Consider the following 20,320-nt stretch of genomic DNA (forward strand, 5'->3'; position numbering starts at 1 on the left):
ACGTCCTACGACTGTGGGTCTATGCCACCAGACCTCTCTGGTCTCCCCCGCTTCTTACACCTTACAGGGGTGCGAAAGTGACTGACATTAGGCTGTAAATGTGACTCAATTTACAATAGATTTGTGGGGCATAACCCCGTCGTAAACTGAGACACATCCACACATGGACGGACATACGGGCTATTTCTGGGTGTCTCTGCTAGGACAGGGACAAGGTGGCTGGCAAGGGCTGGGCTGGGTGTTGAGAGCAGATGAGGCTAGCTCTTCACTTCCTGTCTTCTCCACCGCATGCAGACAGACAGACCACCTAATCGGAAGTGAACTTAGTGGCAGATACGGTGGCTCACACCTTTCATCCGAGTGGGTCTCTGAGACTTTGAGGCCAGCCTGGCCTATATAGCAAGTTCCAAGCCAGTCAGGCCTACGTAGTGAGACCTTGTCTCAGAAAGAAAAGAAATTAGCTTGTAGATGAGTGTTAGTGAGAGATTTAAAACCCCAAGACTTGCTGGCTGCCGTGGTCCATGTACAGACCACTTGGTTATTGGGGAGCTAAGGCAAGAGGATTCCCCAAGCCCAGAAGTTTGGAGCCAGGGCGGTATAAGGAGACCGTAAAGAAGCAGCAAATCGCCAGGCGGTGGTGGCGCACGCCTTTAATCCCAGCACTTGGGAGGCAGAGCCAGGCGGATCTCTGTGAGTTCGAGGCCAGCCTGGGCTACCAAGTGAGTTCCAGGAAAGGCGCAAAGCTACACAGAGAAACCCTGTCTCGAAAAATCAAAAAAAAAAAAAAAAAAAAAAAAAAGAAGCAGCAAATCCTCCTTTGCCAGATACGGCCATGCCTGCTTGTGATCCCAGCCCCGGGCAGGCAGCTGGAGTGCCTGCACAAAACAAGGCTAGTCTTCTTAGTGAGTTCCAAGCCAGCCAGGGCCTCCTAGAAAGACCCCACCTCACGACGAAAGCGCAGACGAGCCAAACCACCCTGAGATACTGAGCAAGTCTGTCGTGACTTAAGACAGATGGACACTGAAGGGAGACAGTCAGGGAGCAGACGGCAGGACCCTGAGGTTCGGATTTCAGCTGAGCCACTGACTGCTGTCTGCGTGACCCAGACACGCCTCTGCTGTTCCGGAGCCTCAGTTCTGTGGTCTGCAAAACAGGAGCCTAAAAGCCCCCAGGCTTCCTCCAGGCTGTGCAGAAGTGACCAGTTTCTCCCTCAGGAGTGGCAAGACCTGTAACTGCTCCACGGGCTCTCTGAGCGACACGCAGCCCTGCCTGCGTGAGGGGGAGGACAAACCCTGCTCCGGCCGCGGCGAGTGCCAGTGTGGACGCTGTGTGTGCTACGGCGAAGGCCGCTATGAGGGTCACTTCTGCGAGTACGACAACTTCCAGTGTCCCCGCACCTCTGGATTCCTGTGCAATGGTGAGCTCGGCAGCCTTGACCAGCACTGACGGCAGGGAGGGTACTTGGTAGAGGCAGACCCCCTCCCCCCAGCTCAGGTTCAGCCACAGTCTGAACCTCCCTCCCCTCATCTGCAATGTCCATGACCAAGGTCCCTGACAGCCACAAAGCCTCCTACTTCCTGGAAACTCAGGTCTCCACTCAAGATGGAGACTATCTGGTTCAACCCCCAAAGGTTGACAGGAACATGGGAACAATCTTTCTTCTCTCCAAAGAGACACAATTTCTCTGTGTAGCTTTGCGCCTTTCCTGGAACTCACTCTGTAGTCCAGGCTGGCCTCGAACTCACAGAGATCCGCCTGCCTCTGCCTCCCCAGTGCTGGGATTAAAGGCGTGCGCCACCACCGCTCGGCTGAGACACAATTTCTAGTGGCAGCCACAAAATTATGTCTCCTCCATATCTCCACAGGGCCTAGCACCGTGAGTGCATAGTCACCTAGTCTGGTGAGCACTGAGATGATAGGCCTGTACTTGGAGGTGGCACAGCTCAGGCAGGGAGGCACGTGGAAGTTGTAGTTAGAGAAGAATAAATGAAAATCAACTATTTAATGTTTATTAATCTCCCACTGTGCACTGGTCACTGGAGGTTATAATCTCTATCCTTGTCTTTTTAATTTTTTTATTACCCTTTGTGTGTGTGTGAGTGTGTGTGTGTGTGTGTGTGCATGTGTGTGTGTGTGTGTGTGTGTGTCATAGTCTATGGATGGAGGTCAGAGGACAGTTGGTAGGAGTCAGTTCTCTTTCCACTATGTTGTTCCAGACTGAACTCACACGTCAGCCTGTCAGCAATCATCCCTGCCCACTGAGCTCCCTTCCCGCCCTCCTTCCTCCATCTGGTTTTTGTCTCTTTCTTCTCTTCAGCTGTCCTTCCCAGAGTGTGGTGGGGAAAGGAAAGCATAAGCCGGGTGTATCTGGAGAAGGGCAGACGTTTAGTGGAGGTGGAAGTGTGAGCGAGGAGGGAAGGAAGATGCCTGGGGGAATACAGCGGAGCCAGCCTTCAAGCGGCTTGGGTTGGGGGCGGAGCCACATCACTTCTTGCTTGGGTGTTTACCTCGTTACACACGCTCATGAAACCTAACCATTCACTGGTAGATTCTCCAGGATGCCTTGTAGCAGTTTTGTGGCTTTAGTGAGATATTTATTTACGGATTGGGGGTGGAACATGCACGCTCCAGGACAGGTGTGTGAGCTGTCTTTCTCTGCCACGTGTGGGTTCTAGTGCTTGAATTCAGACGTGTGCAGTGAGCACCTTGGCCCTCTGAGCCATCTCCCCAGACCCAACAGTTTGATTTCTTATTTATTCTTATCTGCGCCCTTCTTCTAGCCTATATCGCATTAGAGATTCTTGAACAGGTGAATCACAGGAATGGATTTGTGTTTGGGGATGGTCACTCTGCCTTCAGTAGAAGATGGGACAGAGGGGAGAAGATTCCAGAATATTGAGGGGCAGCTTCTACCTCAAGGCTCCCAGAGGCCCGCCCTCGTGTGTGGCCGTCTTGAATTGCATCTAACAATGTGGGTTTACCCTCCCTTCCTTCTCCTCTTTACAGATCGAGGACGCTGCTCCATGGGACAGTGTGTGTGTGAGCCTGGTTGGACAGGCCGCAGCTGTGACTGTCCCCTCAGCAACGCCACCTGCATCGATAGCAATGGGGTAGGCTTGGGCATGGGGCAGGCGGTGTAGACAGTAGAGGGGCCCTGGTCGGTGCCACTCAGACTCTCCAAGAGAGAAGGAAAGGGGAGCAGGCAAGGATGGAGCTCTGGGGCTCACTGCTGCCTCCTCCTGCCCCCAGGGCATCTGCAATGGCCGAGGCTTCTGTGAGTGTGGCCGCTGCCACTGCAACCAGCAGTCACTCTACACGGACACCACCTGTGAGATCAACTACTCCGCGGTGAGACGAGGGTCGCTGGGATGTGGGTGTGAGAGCCCCAGGCGCAGCAGAGGGTGGGAAGGAGGAGCTGGCGGAGGGCAGACACTAGGCAAGAGAAGTCGGGTCCAACCAGCATGGTCTCTGTCTGTTCCTCCTTCTCCCCATCCAGATCCGCCTGGGCCTCTGTGAGGACCTGCGCTCCTGTGTGCAGTGCCAGGCCTGGGGCACTGGGGAGAAGAAAGGGCGCACGTGTGAGGACTGCAGCTTCAAAGTCAAGATGGTCGACGAGCTTAAGAAAGGTAGGGGGCCCCGGGAGGTGGTGGCACACGTCTTCCATCCCAGCTGAGGCAGGCGGATCTCTGTGAGTCTGAGAGCAGCCTGGTCTACAGAGTGAGTTCCAGGACAGCCAGAGATATACAGAGAAACCCTGTCTCAAAAAAACAAACAAAACAAACAAACAAAAAGAAAGAAAGGAAAAAGAAGAAAAAAAAGGGAGAGAGAAAGAAAAAGAAAGAAAGAAAGAAAGAAAGAAAGAAAGAAAGAAAGAAAGAAAGAAAGAAAAAAAAGGAAGGAAGGAAGGAAGGAAGGAAGGAAGGAAGGAAGGAAGGAAGGAAGGAAGGAAGGAAGAGAGGGCATCAGTATGGTATCATACATCTTTAACACCAGTACTTGGGAGTCAGAGGCAGGTAGGTCTCTGTCCACATAGTGAGTTCCAGGACAGCCAGGGCAACATAGTAAGACTGTCTCCAAATGAAAGAGAGAAAGAGGCAGGGAGGAAAGGGGGAGTGGAGAGAGGAGGTTAAGGGGTCTGAGAGATGTAGTGCTGACAGTCTGGGCATGGAAAACCTGGCAGGAAGAGGGGCTACTCTTCTGGGGAAGGGGTTTGAGCTCCGAGTGGAGGTCACACGGTCTAGCTGGGAGAGGCATCAGGACCTAGACAGGGGATTCTGAGCCTCTTAGAGGTACAGAGTTGGAGCAAGAGGCACAGAGTGCTGGTGATGGGCGCACAGCTGAGCAGGGACCCGTGATTCGGGGGAACTGGGAGTGAGGTGCCAGATGAGTGATGGTGCACGCTCACGGCAGAGTTGGAGGCCAGGTGGGACAAATAGTCAGACTGGGGGATGTTATTTGCCTCCTAAGTCAGCTCTACTGGCTGGACACCACACTGGTGGTTGGTGTGCAGTTCAGGGAAGTGGGGGAGATGAACTTGAGGCTAGGCTGTTACAGGTGCCAGTCCTGGGCAGGGCAGCCCCCTTCATCCTGGTGACTTCTCTAATCAGGGGACTTACGCTCTCCCCCAGACCCCGTGGTAGACCACAGAGGAGGCAATACGGTGCCCCGGGTGGAGGGCTGGGGTCAGGGTGACATGCTCATGGTCTGTGGGTCCAGCGGAAGAGGTGGTGGAGTACTGTTCCTTCCGGGACGAGGACGATGACTGCACTTACAGCTACACCGTGGAGGGCGACGGCAGTCCTGGGCCCAACAGCACCGTGCTGGTACACAGGAAGAAAGGTGAGCTGGCAGATGGGCACAGCCTGTGGCAGCTGGCAGCCCGGGCAGGCATGGGCACTGCCTCCCTTCTCCCCTCACCCTGCAGACTGCCCTCCCGGCTCCTTCTGGTGGCTCATCCCCCTGCTCATCTTCCTCCTGTTGCTCCTGGCGCTGCTGCTGCTGCTCTGCTGGAAATACTGTGCCTGCTGCAAGGTAAGCCTCAGTCTGGGTTCAGTGAGGGGCCTTGCGTCCTAAGCCTCAGTCTGGGTTCAGTGAGGGGCCCTGCGTCCTAAGCCTCAGTCTGGGTTCAGTGAGGGGCCCTGCATCCTAAGCCTCAGTCTGGGTTCAGTGAGGGGCCCTGCGTCCTAAGCCTCAGTCTGGGTTCAGTGAGGGGCCCTGCGTCAAAGGAATGATGTGGAAAGTGGTAGAGCAGGATACCTGGTATCCTCCTCCTCAGACTCCTGCATACACACACACACACACACACACACACACACACACACACACACACCCCTGTACATACCTATATACACACAGACACACACACATACACACACATATACACACATGTACACACACACACACACCTGTACATACACCTATACACACAGACACACACACATACTCACACATATATACACACACATATACACACATGTACACACACACACACACACACACCTGTACATACACCTATACACACACAGACACACACACATACTCACACATATATACACACACATATACACACATATGTACACACACACACACACACACACACACACACACACACACACACACACGAGCATGTGCACTGAGGCCTGTCTAGCCTGGGACAACCATCCTAACCCCACCTCTTATCTCCTAGGCCTGCCTGGGGCTTCTCCCTTGCTGCAACCGAGGTATGGGCCAGGCACACCTGTGAGCAGTGGGTATCGGACTGCCCTTCCTTCAGGCTGGAGGAGAAGTGTGGTTGGGGCCAGGAGCTGAGAAAGTGGCAGGCCCTGGGTTCCACATGGAGGGCGTGGCTATAGAGGCCTAGGGCGGGGCTGGTGCTGAGGGTCTTTCCCACAGGTCACATGGTGGGCTTCAAGGAAGATCACTATATGCTCCGGGAGAACCTGATGGCCTCCGACCACCTGGACACGCCCATGCTCCGCAGTGGAAACCTTAAGGGCCGAGACACAGTCCGCTGGAAGATCACCAATAATGTGCAGCGACCTGGTTTTGCCACCCATGCCGCCAGCACCAGCCCCACGGAGCTTGGTGAGGGCCAGGGCTGGGGGCTGCCCCTCTGGGCAGTGCCCTTGACATCCCTGCCCCTGACCCAGGATCATACCCTTCCTGTTTTCCTCGCGTGTTGGGTGCAGGCCCAGGACTTAGTCCATTTCTGTCCCAGCCTGATGGCACCAAAAATCTCAGGCCTGTGTGTACCTGGCACACTGAAAACAGGCAGCCAATTGTCCTCAGTCTTAGCCCAGTTCGTGGAGGTCATACTCTCCACTGCCTTCTGTACGGGGGGGCTAACGATGCTTATACCTCCCACTCAGTGCCCTACGGGCTGTCTCTACGCCTTGCCCGCCTCTGCACTGAGAACCTCATGAAGCCCGGCACTCGAGAATGTGACCAGCTGCGCCAGGAGGTGGAGGAAAATGTGAGGACCAGAGACAGCTGAGTGGGGCCCATGTGTGGGTGCGAAGGCAGCCTGTGGGAGAGCCGAGGACTGCAACTTCAGAACCTAGACTTTTCTAGGCAGGAGGGAGAGGGGATCTTTGGACATGTGCCTTGCATGGGGTCATCCTGGGTGGAGGCAGAGCCTGGGTTTCAGGGTTCACCCCTCAGGCATATGACAGCCAACCTTGAGGGGTCCTCAGGACCATTCTCAACCGTTTTCCCTTGCCTGACAGCTGAATGAAGTGTACAGACAGGTCAACGGTGCACACAAACTCCAGCAGACAAAGTTCCGGTGAGTCCTGGGGAGCCCCGGGTCAGGTGTGTGTGTGGGGGGGCCTGTCTGCACTGAGCCCTACCATCAAGCAGCCAGGATTCCCAGGTTTTGATGGGAGCTGTTCATTCAAGCTCCCAAAGGGGTCATGCCCCACTCCAAAATTCGTGTGGCTCATGACCCCTCCCTTCCCTGTCTCCACAGACAGCAACCCAATGCCGGGAAAAGGTGAGTTGAAGATACACAGGTGGAGCAGCTCCACCCCCTTGCCCTCTGTCGTCCCGAGTTCCAGCCTCCTACCCACCCACTCCTGCTCCACCCCTCTGATCACGCCACAGGAAGAGAAGGCCCCAAGTCTATCATCAGCTAGACCCTTAATTCCTTTCTCTCCTGGACCGTTCATCCAACTACTTATGAGACCCATGTACCATGAATCAGACCCTCAACTAAAACAAACGAAACGTAGATCAGCCCCTGCCCCACCGGCTCATGGCCCTGCTCCTCCTCTCCTGGGCCAGAGACCCTCCTGCTGAGCCTCAGGAGCAGGCATGCTACCAAACAGGCAGACCAGCAGGTCCTGTGGCTTCTCCCCTACTGGGGAAGATGTGTGAGAAGGGGCCTACACCAGTCAGAACTGGGATGAGCCACGTGTGACCAGGCTCGGGCCAGTACCTCTGAGTACTCACAGTGGACTCCTTTGTGCCTGGCCATCTCAGCCAATCCTCTCAGTCACCCTGCAGGAGATCGCCCTTGCTAATCCCATTTTCCAGTGAAAAAACTGAGGCTCAGAGGTTACCCAGCTATCAAGGACCAGGCCCATAATTCGAACCCAGGCTGCCTGGCCAGAGCCTCTTTGCTGTCCCACACCCAGCCCTTGTCTCGCCAACCCTGCTTGGTGCGGTGGGTGGGTGGGTAAGCCCCTTCCTCAGGTGAGGACCGTAGTGGCAATCTGGCTGCACGGTGGAGGAGGTGGAGCCAGCGCGGGCTTCTGGCACAGCCCAGCACTAAAGACCTGCTGTCTCACATCTTGTCCCCCACCTCCACTTGGACACTCCCCCAACCCAGGCAAGACCACACCATTGTGGACACGGTGCTGTTGGCGCCCCGATCGGCCAAGCAGACCCTACTGAAGCTGACAGAGAAGCAAGTGGAGCAGGGGTCCTTCCATGAACTCAAGGTGGCCCCTGGATACTACACCCTCACCGCGGAGCAGGGTAGGGAGACAGACTCCTCACGCTGCCCCACCTCTCCTCCCACCCCTGTGGCCCTGAGACCCATGTCCGACTCGCACCCTAGATGCCCGGGGCATGGTGGAGTTCCAGGAGGGTGTAGAGCTGGTGGATGTGCGAGTGCCCCTCTTCATCCGGCCTGAGGATGATGATGAGAAGCAGCTGCTGGTGGAGGCTATCGATGTTCCCGTGGGTACTGCTACCCTTGGTCGCCGCCTGGTAAACATCACCATCATCAAGGAGCAAGGTTGGTCAGGGGCAGGGGCCAGGAAGCCAGGAAGCCAGGTCTGGGTTCCTTGATCCTTCTAATATCCAAGAGGATAGGCCATGGGGTCTGGGCCAGTCATTTACTCTCTGAGAACCTTGGAGTCTCCATCTGTAAGATGGGCACAGGCCTCCGTAAGGAGGCCATAGCTGTGCCTCCTGCATAGCACCTGGTACATGAGCTAAGTGACACTCGCTGCTCCCTCTCTCCTCTTCTTTGTGGTGTTGGGGATGGAACCCAACATGCCAGGAAAATGTTCTACCACTGAGCTACATCCTTAGTCCAGATGAGACTGTCCATCAGATTTATCATAACTTTCCGCCCACATCCAACTCTCCATTCCCTATTCAGAGGAATTCTTGGATAAGGTTTGGCTCTATGGCACTTGGCACTATAGGTGCCTGAAATGCTGATGACAGTCCTCCTGGGTCCCAGGGGTTCCGTGACTCCTCCTGCCAGCACCACAATGCTCAGCCCTGACTCTTAGGGCCCTGATGTGCCCTATCCCTACCTAACGTTCCAGGCTGCCTGCCGGACTTTATTTCAACCCCTTAACCTCTGAAGAAATTTCCATCCCATTTCTCTGGAGTCTGGGCTGTGTAGGAGGGAGGAGAGGTATTAAAAGAAAACTGAGACCGAGACCTCCTGACCAGCACTGGGGTTCTTTGCAGCCAGCGGGGTAGTGTCCTTTGAGCAGCCTGAGTACTCCGTGAGCCGTGGAGAGCAGGTAGTCCGCATCCCTGTCATCCGGCACATCCTGGATAACGGCAAGTCCCAGGTCTCCTACAGCACACAGGATAATACAGCACATGGCCACCGGGTAAGGCTCAGTCAAGAGGGTGAGGGGACATCTCAGGGACACAAGGGATATCCAATGGTTTCCATGGTTGCTACCTCAATCCTTGGATGCTGGCAGTATCCCTAGACAAAGGTAGCCCTGCCACCAGGAGTGACTCACCTAAAATGCCAAGAACACTCTGGGTAGGGTACCATCACTGCCAAGAACTCAGGGCAAGAGAATCATTTCCTCGTGGATGGGCCAGGTACCTACCAAAACCACCCTTGTTTACTCTTCGATGATCCAGGATAGCCAACTGTCTGTCCAATCTGACTTTGGGATTTTATTGATTTTTATTTTATTTACTTTTTGTTTTCCTGAGACAGGGTTTCTCTGTGTAACAGCTCTGGCTGTCCTGGAACTCGCTTTGTAGACCAGGCTGGCCTCGAACTCACAGAGATGCACCTGCCTCTGCCTCCTGAGTGCTGGGATTAGAGGTGTGCGCCACCACACTCTGGGCTTCTTGAAATGGAATTATAAGCCTTGTGTCCCTGAGCCAGCCCTCCAGTTCTGTCGCTGCTGGTTTCCCCCAGGATCTGGAAGGGCTGTGGCCTGGCTGCTGTCTCTTTCATTCCTGAACCAGTACTGAGAAGGCTTCAAGCCAAGCGGTGCTGGGAGGACATACAGGCTTTCTTCGTTTTGGTTCTCGATTTATGTGGGCATGGCGGCACAGGCCTGTAATCCCAGCGGTTGGGAGGCCAGGGAGAGAAGATTACAAGTTCCAGACTAACCCAGGCTGCATCCATACATGCTAGCCCTGTCTCCAAAACACAAAACAAGGAAAACAAGGGCTGCAGAGATGGCTCAACAGTTAGAATGTTCACTGGTCTTGCAGAGCCAATTCCGTCAACTTACAACAGCCCTGTAACCCCAGCTCCAGGGATCCTCTAGTTTTTTTTTTTTGGTTTTTCGAGACAGGGTTTCTCTGTGTAGCTTTGCGCCTTTCCTGGATCTCTCTCTGTAGACCAGGCTGGCCTTGAACTCACAAAGATCCACCTGCCTCTGCCTCCCGAGTGCTGGGATTAAAGGCGTGCGCCACCACCGCCCGGCCAATCCTCTAGTTTTTAATGTCACCTTTACTCACAGGCACACAACCCCACACAGACCTACATAAATACATGCAATTAAAAAATGTTTAAAAAAAAAAAAAAAAGACAGGGACCCATGAGATGGCTCAGTGTAGTAAAAGTACTTACCACCAAGCCTGATGGCCTGAGTTCAATCCCAGAGACCCACATGGGAGAGAGACCCAACTCCCACAACCACATGTGTACCATGGCATGCACTCACTCTCACACACACAAATGAATAAATGTAATATTTATTCATTTATTATTGCTTTTGAGACAGGATCTCTCTAGGTAGCCCTGGCTGTCCTGGAACTCACTGTGTAGACCAGGCTAGCCTCAAACTCAGAGATCCTTCTGCCTCTGCCTCCTAAAGGCATATGGCACCCCCCCCAGCATAAATGTAATTTTTAAAAAAATGTTGGACATTGGGGGCACAAGCAAGTAACCCCAGCCATCAGAAAACCAGGGCAGGAGGCCAAGCTGTGGAGCACAGCGAGTTCCAGGCCAGCCAGGAGGTGCAGCTCAGCAGTATAGCACCGGATTAGTATGAACAAGGCTATAAATTCAATCCTCAATACAAAAAAATAATACTAATTTTTAATTAAAAATAGGGCTGGGGATGTAGCTCAGTTGGCAGAGTGCTTACCCAGAATGCATGAAGCCCTGAGTTCACTCTCCAGCACCATATACAAAAGTCATGGTGGCACATGCCCACCATCTCAGCTCTCAGAAGGTAGAGGCCGAATGATCAGGAACATAAGGTTATCCTTGGCTACATACTGAGTTCCAGGTCAGTCTGAGCTACATGAGACCTACAGGCCTATTTGGCCAACCCAGGGTAACCTGTGTTCATGGGACCCAGACAATAGGGCCACATCTCCATTTTCTTTACTCTCCGTTTTGTTGTTTTAGTTTGGGTGCTTGGTTTTGTTTTGTTTTGTTTTTTGTGAGACAAGGTCTTGCCACTAGCCCTGGATGGCTCACACTAGCAGATCCCTTGTCTCAGCCTCCCAAGTGCTTGTAATAACAGGCACGGGCCACCAGGCCCATCCCTCCCTGTCTTCCTCCATCTGCAAACCTCCTTTTCGGTTCTAGGTTAGGTTAGGTTAGGTCAGACAACCAGCCATGCGTGGAATTCAACTGTTAATTTGAAGCGCCACCTAGTGTTTTTTTGTGAGAAGGTCTTTTTCCTTCCATGTGCCCACAAAATCTGGGGGCTGAAAGATGGCTCAGTGGTTAAGAGCACTCACTGGCTGCTCTTTCAGAGGACTTGAATTTGACATGGGGTGGCCTGTAAATCCAGCTTGAAAGATGCAAATCTGACCCTTTTCTGGCCTTTATCATTACATATAAACAGCATACACAAACAGCATACACACGCACACACACACACACACACAATCTTAAAATTAGGAAAGCTAGGGTAGATGGAAGCACTCCACCCACCAAGAAGGGTCTGGGGCTCAACAGAACCCCAGATTTCAGAACCACACAGCAGGGGACAATTCTTTCCCTCCTGGACATGCCCACAATCCTAGCTGCCCTGGGTTAACCTTCTGCCTGTGTGAGAGACTTCCTGTCCAATAGCTTGGTTCACACCCCAACCCTGGTCTGACCCCGGCTCTTCCCATTGCAGGACTATGTCCCTGTGGAGGGTGAGCTGCTCTTCCACCCAGGAGAGACCTGGAAGGAGTTGCAGGTGAAGCTCCTGGAGCTGCAGGAAGTAGATTCCCTCCTGCGTGGCCGCCAGGTCCGCCGCTTCCACGTCCAACTCAGCAACCCTAAGTTCGGAGCCCACCTGGGCCAGCCCAACTCAGCCACCGTCATCATCGGGGAGCAAGGTGAGCATAGCCTGGAGTGAGCATAAGCAGGGGGAGAGGGAGCTGAGGACTTCTTTTTTTTTCCCCCCACCCCGAGCTGAGGAATTCTTAACAGGACTCCAGACTCATCAAACACGCACCCAGGGCATTAATGAATATCACATCACCAACACCAGGATCATATACACACAAGTGTCACCCTACAATATTTGGAATATATGTATTCTTGTTTTGCTTTGTTTTGTTTTTGTTTTTTGTTTTGAGACAGCATCTCACTATGTAGCCTTGGCTGATCTGGAACTCACTGTGTAGACTAGGCTGGTCTTGAGCTCCTAGAGATCCACCTACCTCTGCCTCAAAGTGGATTACAGAAGTGCCAGCCACCATGTCCGGCTGTTTCGTTTTTTATTTAATTGAGACATATTTAATCTTTTAACGTGTGTGTGTGTGTGTGTGTGTGTGTGTGTGTGTGTGTGTGTACTTCGGTGTATGGAACTCAGAGCTCAAGCTCAGGTTGTCAGATGCACAGTGAGTTCCTTTCTTGTCAGCCCCATACTTATTCTTTCTTTAAATGCAATTTTACTATTTTTAAATTATGTGTATATTTGTGTGCCTGTGTGTGGGCATGTGCACCTGAGTGCTGGTACCCACTGAGTTCAGAAGAGAGTTTCAATGCCCTGGAGCTTGGGATTCAGGCAATTGTCGGCTGCCTACCATGAGTGCTAAGAACCGAAGTGCAAGAGCAGTATCTGCTCTTGACCTCTGACCCATCTCTCCAGGCACCTGCCCCTCATGCTCATTCTTAGAGAAAGAAAACTCTGGTCTGGCATTCAGACTTACCTGTGCATCCCGTGCCTGAGCTGGCTGCCCTCAAGACAACCACAGGTTGAGGTCATGTGGCCGCTAGGCCCCAAGCACTGCCCCCAGACTTAGGCACACATCCCTGGGAGAGAGTCCTTTAGCGACCACTGTGAATTACTCAGCAGAGGCGAGTAGTGATGGGAGAGGGGAGCAGATTTCTCTGTGGAACACGCCCTGGTCTGCCAAGAGAAAAAGAAGGCAGTCAGATCCCTTCTCCTCGATCCCCTAGAGAGTCCTCTGGGCCTCCACAGCCACTGCGACCACCTGTAGCACCCCGGCTCCAGGAGGAAGATGAGCAGATCTTAATTGAACTTTTAAACTGGGGAGCCTGGGATGGTTAACAAAATCTCTGGTGCCCCCTGTTGGTATACTGAGCCAGCCGCCCACCCTCCACACCCCTTTACCTAGATGAAACAGACAGGAGCCTCATAAATCAGGAACTCTCACCACCGCCACCCCGTGGGGACCTGGGTGCCCCACAGAACCCCAATGCCAAGGCTGCCGGGTCCAGGAAGATCCATTTCAACTGGCTGCCCCCTCCTGGCAAGCCAATGGGATACAGGGTAAGGTGAGGGGCACTGGGGAGGTCTGTCACTCACCTTCTGCTGGACTGCCCCCGAGGGAGGGGTGAGGCATACTTGGTACCTGTGGGTTCCCCCTCTGTGACCCTTCAAGCAGGAAGACCCATTCCTGAGTTCTTTAGCTTTAGGCTTTCTCCCCTTGCTGGAATGGGGTCTTCCCCCTGCCTGGGAGACCCCCTGTTCTGCTCCTAGCTTTGCTGGGAGGTGCCAGTGTCTCATATACAAAGGGGATCTCAGCACTTGCTGCTTCCCACTGAACACCCGCCCACAGGTGAAGTACTGGATCCAGGGCGACTCCGAGTCTGAAGCCCACCTGCTGGACAGCAAGGTGCCCTCGGTGGAGCTCACCAACCTGTATCCCTATTGCGACTACGAAATGAAGGTGTGTGCCTACGGGGCACAGGGTGAGGGGCCCTATAGCTCACTCGTGTCCTGCCGCACCCATCAGGAAGGTGAGTCTACCCAGCTACCCTGCTGTCGATGTTCCCAGCCCTCCCTCCCTCTCTCCTCGTCCCAGAGCTCAGCCCTGCCACTGACCCACTAACAAGGCTCTTCTTGCTCCCTCCCAGTGCCCAGTGAGCCAGGGCGACTGGCTTTCAATGTTGTCTCTTCTACGGTGACCCAGTTGAGCTGGGCTGAGCCAGCTGAGACCAATGGCGAGATCACAGCCTACGAGGTCTGCTATGGACTGGTCAACGAGGACAACCGTAAGAACCAGACTGCCCTGGAGAAGAAGGGGCACAGAGCTGAGGGAGGAGTGGGGTCTGGATAGTTCCTGTCTCTGGGCACTCTAGGCCCCTTTGTCCCAGTCAAGCAGCAAGCCTGAGGCATTGTACGTTTTTTGTTTTGGTCAGGTTTGTGCTGGTTTGCATTCCAAGGGTACTGAGATTATGCTTATTCACTAAACTCACTGGCCCAAGGGTTTCCTTCCTTGACAGGGAACCAAGGTCACTCATTTTTGCACATTTTTTCTTAGGGCCAGAATAGTTGCCAAACTTAGCTGGATGTGAGACAGGATTACCACTTGAGCCCAAGAGTTTGAGAGCGGCCTGGGTAAGGTAGCAAGACCCCTTCTCAGAAAAAAAAAAAAAAAATGAAAACAGATCTGAGAATGTGGCTCAGTTGGTAGAATGTTTGCCTAGCATGTGAGAGGCCCTGGTTTCGATCCCCAGCCCAACAGACTGGATGTGGTAGTGCACGCCTATGGCCCCAGCACTTAGGAGGTTGGAGGCAGAGGGATCAGAAGTTAAGAGCCATCATTGGCTACATAGCAACTTTGAGGCCACCCTGGCACACATAAGACACTGTCTCAAAAACTAAACAGTGGCTTGCAGTGGTGGCGCACGCCTTTAATCCCAGCACTCGGGAGGCAGAGGCAGGCAGATCTCTGTGAGTTCAAGGCCAGCCTGGTCTACAGAGCAAGTTCCAGGACAGGCTCCAAAGCTACACAGAGAAACCATGTCTTGAAAAAACAAAAACAAAAAACCCAAACCACCTAAACAGCAAAAGCCCCACATGATGAACAAAGAAACCATGAAGAAAAACAAAGCAACACAAAAACCCAGGATCCCCTGAGTTTCAAATACAGTTCTGCTTTTAGAATAGCTCATTCCAGGACTGACGGGACTGTAGCTCAGCAGTAGAATGCTCACCTCACATACATAAGGACCTAAGTTCAATCCCCAGTATTTCCCTTATCACCACCCCAAATTTCGTTCAGTATACTACATTATCTGACAGCCAGTTCTGGAAAGGTGGCAATGCTGGACAGTCTCTGCCACCATGAGAGCACTCCCCCTCTTCCTGAGGAAGAGACTCAAAAGTGCTCACCTCTGCTGGCTGGTCCATTAGGGAGGACTGACTACCTCCATACCACCAGAGGACAGTGGGACTTTCTTGGCATGAGTCTTCTGAGGAAGCGTGGGCTGCCTTGTCACTCCTGACCCAACAGACCAGCCAGGCACCAACCTTCTGGGTAGTTCTGCATACCCTTGACCTGGTCTTTCGGCATGTAGTTCACTCTCAGGCCCTGGCTGCGGGGCTGGAGGGGTCCTCTGGTCTCTCACCTTACAGCCCAGTGAAAGTTCATCTCTGATGGTTTCCCCAGAGGTCCAGCCTGCTGAAGCCTTAGCTATGTTAAGGATGTGCTGGGCTACCTCCTCCCCCAACTCAAGGTTGTCTGTGCTTTGGGATGTACTTCCCCCTTCATCCATGAAGTGTCACAGATGTGACAGCTGCCTCTATCAAGGTTCCGGGATACCTTCCTTTCAAGCCGATCGACCCCCATCAGCCACCGCTGTGCATGTGTGTTGTCTGTGTCTTCTGTAACCTTTGTTGCCCTCAGGCTCAAGGCAATCTGCCTCAGCCTCCTTGGTGCTTGTATTACAGACACACCTCCATGCCGCTACCTGCTGCTTTTTTTTTTTTTTTTTTTTTTTTTAAGATAGGGTCTCACTAAATAGGTAACCCTGGCTGTGACTGGTCTGGAACTCAATAGGTAGGCCAGGCTGGCCTCTAACTCACAGAAATCCTTTTGCCTCTGCCTCTGTAGTACACTGTCTGCTTGCTTTTGTGTGTGTGTGTGTGTGTGTGTGTGTGTGTGTGTGTGTGTGTGTGTGTAAAATGTGTGTAAGAGTCCAGGCATGTGCATGCTGTACATGTAGAGGTCAGGGGACAACTTGCAGGAGTCAGTTCTCTCCTTCTCCCATGTGGATTTGATCCACAGGGATCACACTAATGTCATCAGGCTTGTGTTACGAGTGCACTAGTCCACTGCACCACTTTACCAGTCCCTGTACCTACCACTTCTTGAGCAATTGTCTGCTGAGGGTGCACACCAGACCTTGCAATTATCACTTTCCAAACTACCTTGAGAAACTGGGGTATTACCTTCTTTGTGTGCTTTCTCCAGTTTCTGAATCCTCCAACCCAGCATATGGCCCCATCCTGCCATAGTGGCCTGTGCCTGGAACTCAGTTAGAGCTCACTGAGGATATCTGGGACTCTGGCCTTCTGCTCTCGCAAAGCATGAACGGACGGTTGCCTGGCTTCTGCAATGACAGATGTGACCCTGCCAGTCTTGAGCCTTCTCAGCATGGCGTTGGAAGCTGGACCCTCAGCCATGAGCACAGGGTGGAAGATGCGATCCTGAGAACACTCTTGCCAGCCTTGGGCGGTGGTGCCTTGCATGCATGTGCATTTAGCAACCAGTAGAGGCGGGGGCATGGCCACCTTGCATCTAGTGCTGGCTCTGCCACTCAGCAAGGAGTCCTTCTGAAAAAGCTGGTGACCCTTTTTCCTTACACCATTCACACAGGTTTTAAGGACTCAGCAGGTGGCAAGAGTTCAGCAGCTGCATGCTCCCTGGCATCTCCAGGGGCAGTGATGGACTTGCAACCAGGCTGAACCTAGGTGGTCCTTCTGAAGTACTGTCATTGCCTTCCAGGACCCATTGGACCCATGAAGAAGGTGCTGGTGGACAACCCCAAGAACCGGATGCTGCTCATTGAGAATCTGCGAGAATCCCAGCCATATCGATACACAGTGAAGGCACGAAATGGGGCAGGATGGGGACCCGAGAGAGAGGCTATCATCAACCTGGCCACGCAGCCCAAGCGGCCCATGTCCAGTGAGTGACAGGCAAGGGTGGGCTTGGGGGAAAAGAGGCCGTGGCTGGGGCCCTGGCTTACTTCCTTCTGCCCTGCAGTTCCCATCATCCCAGACATCCCCATTGTGGACGCCCAGGGTGGAGAAGACTACGAAAGCTTCCTCATGTATAGTGACGATGTTCTGCGCTCCCCAGCCAGCAGCCAGAGGCCCAGTGTTTCTGATGACACTGGTGAGTTGGATCCACCGAAGGAAAGTGGGGGTCCTCGGTGGGGCTGTCCCTGGTATCCAGAGTGATCCAAGAAGCCGGTAACTTCTAGACATGGAGACCAAGAAGTCTCCTCTCAGCCTTAGACAGATATCCAGAGCCTGTGGTGTTACATTGAGTGCACAAAGGGACAGAGGTGCTGTGGGCTACATGTCCACCTGTGTGTGCCTGTGTGTGAGAGAATGTGGACATCTACTTCAGGGACAGATGTGCCCCGGTTGATGCCTGTATATACAGGTTCATGCACACAGGACAACAGCTTTACAACCTGAAGGTTTACCTGCTGCTCTAGGGAGTCAGGATACTCAAACCGCCTGTCAGAGGCAGACATGCATGAGAGAGAGCCCTTAGCTGGGACTCCTGCTGGGGCTTCGCTCTGGCTCTGAGGTAGAACCTTAGATGAATCACTTACTGGTCTCAGAACTAATTGGCTTTCTAATCTGTGAAATGAGATACCAGTCACAGGATGCTACTAGGAAGAAGTCCCTTTGTGAGCCTAAGGCCAGGGTAGGCACACACTACCACCGCTGGGCGGAGCTGGGCATGCCAAATTGCTTCCTTTTTCCCCCCTGGGGTTGGGAAGGATTTGAGACAGGGTCTTGCTAGATTAACAACCTGGCTGACCTTGAAATTGCTACATGTAGACAGGGCTGCCTTCAAATCTGCAGCTATTTTCCCCGTGCTAGGTTCTAAACAGCTGTTCTAAAACTCAGGAACCCTTGCTTAAATACTACTAGCACCCCAGAGCCCCTACCGCTGTTCCTGGCAGACAGACAGGGGTGAGATTACTTCCCTTTGTTCAGAGCGGAGCGGTTAAGTAACCAGGGAAACGTCACTCGGGGAGGCAGCACAGGGATTTCTCAACACGGGTTTTTGCCCTAGCAGAGGCCAAAACTGCACCGTTTATCTGGAAAGGCTGGAGCAGGGAGAGGGGTTATTTTTTGTCGCCCAAAGAGACACCCACAACCCTGGACTCCGCCTAAGTGCCGCAGGCCTCCTCCTCCTGACCCTCCCCGGCGCCGCCCCGCGTCCCGGCGGTGCCAACGCCGCCCTTCGTTGTTCCCAAGGCTGCGGCTGGAAGTTCGAGCCCCTGCTCGGGGAGGAGCTGGACCTGCGGCGCGTCACGTGGCGGCTGCCCCCGGAGCTCATCCCGCGTCTGTCCGCCAGCAGCGGGCGCTCCGACGAAGACAGCAGCGTTGCGGGGGGCGCGGACGGGGAGGGCAGCGGCTGGATCCGCGGGGCTACGCCCCGGCCCCCGGGAGGTGACCGCCTCTCCGGCGCGCCTGCTCGGGACCTGGGCTCACTTGAGTTGCTTCGGGTCCCCGGTTTCGGTCAAGCCGCCCACTAGAGTGCCCTGCCTGTCCGGATCTGCACAACTGCGTGCAGACAAGCCTCGGGAACCCAAGGGCGCCACGGGGAAGCGCTTGGGCTCTCCCCAGGGGAGGATAATGCAGGGACCTCCAGGAACTGGAAGGCAAGCCTTGGGCCAGAGTCATTGCAGGGGAATAAGCTCCTGGCTGAGGCTAACTGTGCTCGGGTGGAGGACAGTATGGCGCGAGACAGGCTTGGAAGACTTGTATAGTTTGTTTGCCTCTGGGAACCCAGGGTCCTGGTAGTTTGAGAAACTGGCTCTAATCCTTAAGGCTGCCCTCGACATCCCCAGGGCCACAGCCTGCCCCACGTGGCCTGTCACTGGCTGTGGGCCTCGCTGACTGACCTCTCTCCCCATGCAGAGCACCTGGTGAACGGCCGGATGGACTTTGCCTATCCAGGCAGTGCAAGCTCCCTACACAGGATGACCGCGGCCAATGCTGCCTACGGCACACATCTGAGCCCGCACCTGTCCCACCGAGTGCTGAGTACATCCTCCACCCTCACTCGCGACTACCACTCTCTGACCCGCACAGAGCACTCTCGCTCAGGCACACTTCCGCGGGACTATTCTACCCTCACTTCGCTTTCCTCCCAGGGTGAGTGACCCCTGCTTCACCCACTGACCTTCCGACATTCCGACTCCTGGACAGCTGTCTGTCGGCCTGCTGCCCATACTGCTCACTGCCTTTTACACACACACACACTTCTCACTTCTGTTTTGTCCTGCCCTAGGCCTCCCTCCTATCTGGGAAGATAGGAGGAGCAGGCTTCCGCTGTCTTGGACCCTTGGGTCCTGGAGCCGGGCTCAGATGAAGGGTATCCCCGCATCCAGGGGTTCACCAGACTCTATAATCCTGGCTGGGCAGTCGGCAGCACCCTCCTGGGGTACAGGTAGTACAGGGGTGGTCACCATGTGTCTGTGGCTGTCATGCTCCACCTGCCACCCAGCCACCATCACAGCCCAGGCCACGCACTGCCTTAGCTTCATTGCGTTCATAACCCCTGTCCACCCACAGGAGCTAACCACTGCCCTGCCCTCATCAGCGCCGAAGCCTAACACAGCATCTGCTCTCCTGGGGTGCAGAGCAAGACCTGGGCAAGGAGCAGGGCCAGCTGTACAGTGGGCTGGGGAGTCAGACCCAAGGGGGCCCCAAGCCTGTATGGGAAGTGTTGGGCGGCCAGGACAGAGCAGTGTGAGCCTACCTGGCTGGAGAGGCAGGCCAAGTGAGCCAGGGTTGGACTGTGACCCATCTCAGACCCCAAGCCCTGTCTTGGACTGACTGTGGCCTTCAATATCCAGACTCCCGTGGGGCTGTGGGTGTGCCTGACACACCCACTCGGCTGGTGTTCTCCGCCCTGGGGCCCACATCTTTGAAAGTGAGCTGGCAGGAGCCACAGTGTGACCGAGTACTGCTGGGCTACAGTGTGGAGTACCAACTCCTCAATGGCGGTAAGGCACGTGACGACTAGCCCTAATGCTCCCAGGCATGTCCCACCCGAGTCTACTGAGCACCTAACCCTAACCCTAACCCCACCCAGCCACTCTCCTTGCCCTCCACTCCCCTTCACTCCCTACCACCTTCTTCTGAGGCTTCACCCATCTCTCTGGGCCTGCACTATTCATCTCCTAAACTAGGTTTTGCTT

At 54.1% G+C, this 20,320-nt stretch overlaps 1 protein-coding gene across 3 annotated transcripts in view; it reads left to right on the forward strand.

Moving 5' to 3' along the window:
- Nucleotides 1-20,320, forward strand: part of Itgb4 (integrin subunit beta 4) — a 31,344-nt gene that overhangs the window by 9,151 nt on the left and 1,873 nt on the right. Inside the window, exons 12-34 of one of the 3 annotated variants that reach the window (XM_059272132.1) lie at nucleotides 1,215-1,417; nucleotides 3,007-3,110; nucleotides 3,250-3,348; nucleotides 3,497-3,626; nucleotides 4,717-4,839; nucleotides 4,925-5,031; nucleotides 5,687-5,720; nucleotides 5,893-6,084; nucleotides 6,369-6,472; nucleotides 6,726-6,784; nucleotides 6,968-6,991; nucleotides 7,829-7,977; nucleotides 8,060-8,239; nucleotides 8,929-9,077; nucleotides 11,802-12,006; nucleotides 13,255-13,409; nucleotides 13,699-13,879; nucleotides 13,997-14,134; nucleotides 16,873-17,055; nucleotides 17,134-17,265; nucleotides 18,369-18,563; nucleotides 19,035-19,271; nucleotides 19,976-20,125. In XM_059272132.1, the coding sequence (XP_059128115.1) occupies nucleotides 1,215-1,417; nucleotides 3,007-3,110; nucleotides 3,250-3,348; nucleotides 3,497-3,626; nucleotides 4,717-4,839; nucleotides 4,925-5,031; nucleotides 5,687-5,720; nucleotides 5,893-6,084; nucleotides 6,369-6,472; nucleotides 6,726-6,784; nucleotides 6,968-6,991; nucleotides 7,829-7,977; nucleotides 8,060-8,239; nucleotides 8,929-9,077; nucleotides 11,802-12,006; nucleotides 13,255-13,409; nucleotides 13,699-13,879; nucleotides 13,997-14,134; nucleotides 16,873-17,055; nucleotides 17,134-17,265; nucleotides 18,369-18,563; nucleotides 19,035-19,271; nucleotides 19,976-20,125 (3,233 nt within the window). Of the gene's footprint in view, nucleotides 1-1,214; nucleotides 1,418-3,006; nucleotides 3,111-3,249; nucleotides 3,349-3,496; nucleotides 3,627-4,716; nucleotides 4,840-4,924; nucleotides 5,032-5,686; nucleotides 5,721-5,892; nucleotides 6,085-6,368; nucleotides 6,473-6,725; nucleotides 6,785-6,967; nucleotides 6,992-7,828; nucleotides 7,978-8,059; nucleotides 8,240-8,928; nucleotides 9,078-11,801; nucleotides 12,007-13,254; nucleotides 13,410-13,698; nucleotides 13,880-13,996; nucleotides 14,135-16,872; nucleotides 17,056-17,133; nucleotides 17,266-18,368; nucleotides 18,564-19,034; nucleotides 19,272-19,407; nucleotides 19,567-19,975; nucleotides 20,126-20,320 lie in introns of all 3 variants that reach the window. The other 2 variants (XM_059272131.1, XM_059272130.1) reach the window with 2 other exon arrangements.

This window comes from Peromyscus eremicus, chromosome 8a, assembly GCF_949786415.1.
Source record: "Peromyscus eremicus chromosome 8a, PerEre_H2_v1, whole genome shotgun sequence".
Taxonomy (NCBI): domain Eukaryota; kingdom Metazoa; phylum Chordata; class Mammalia; order Rodentia; family Cricetidae; genus Peromyscus; species Peromyscus eremicus.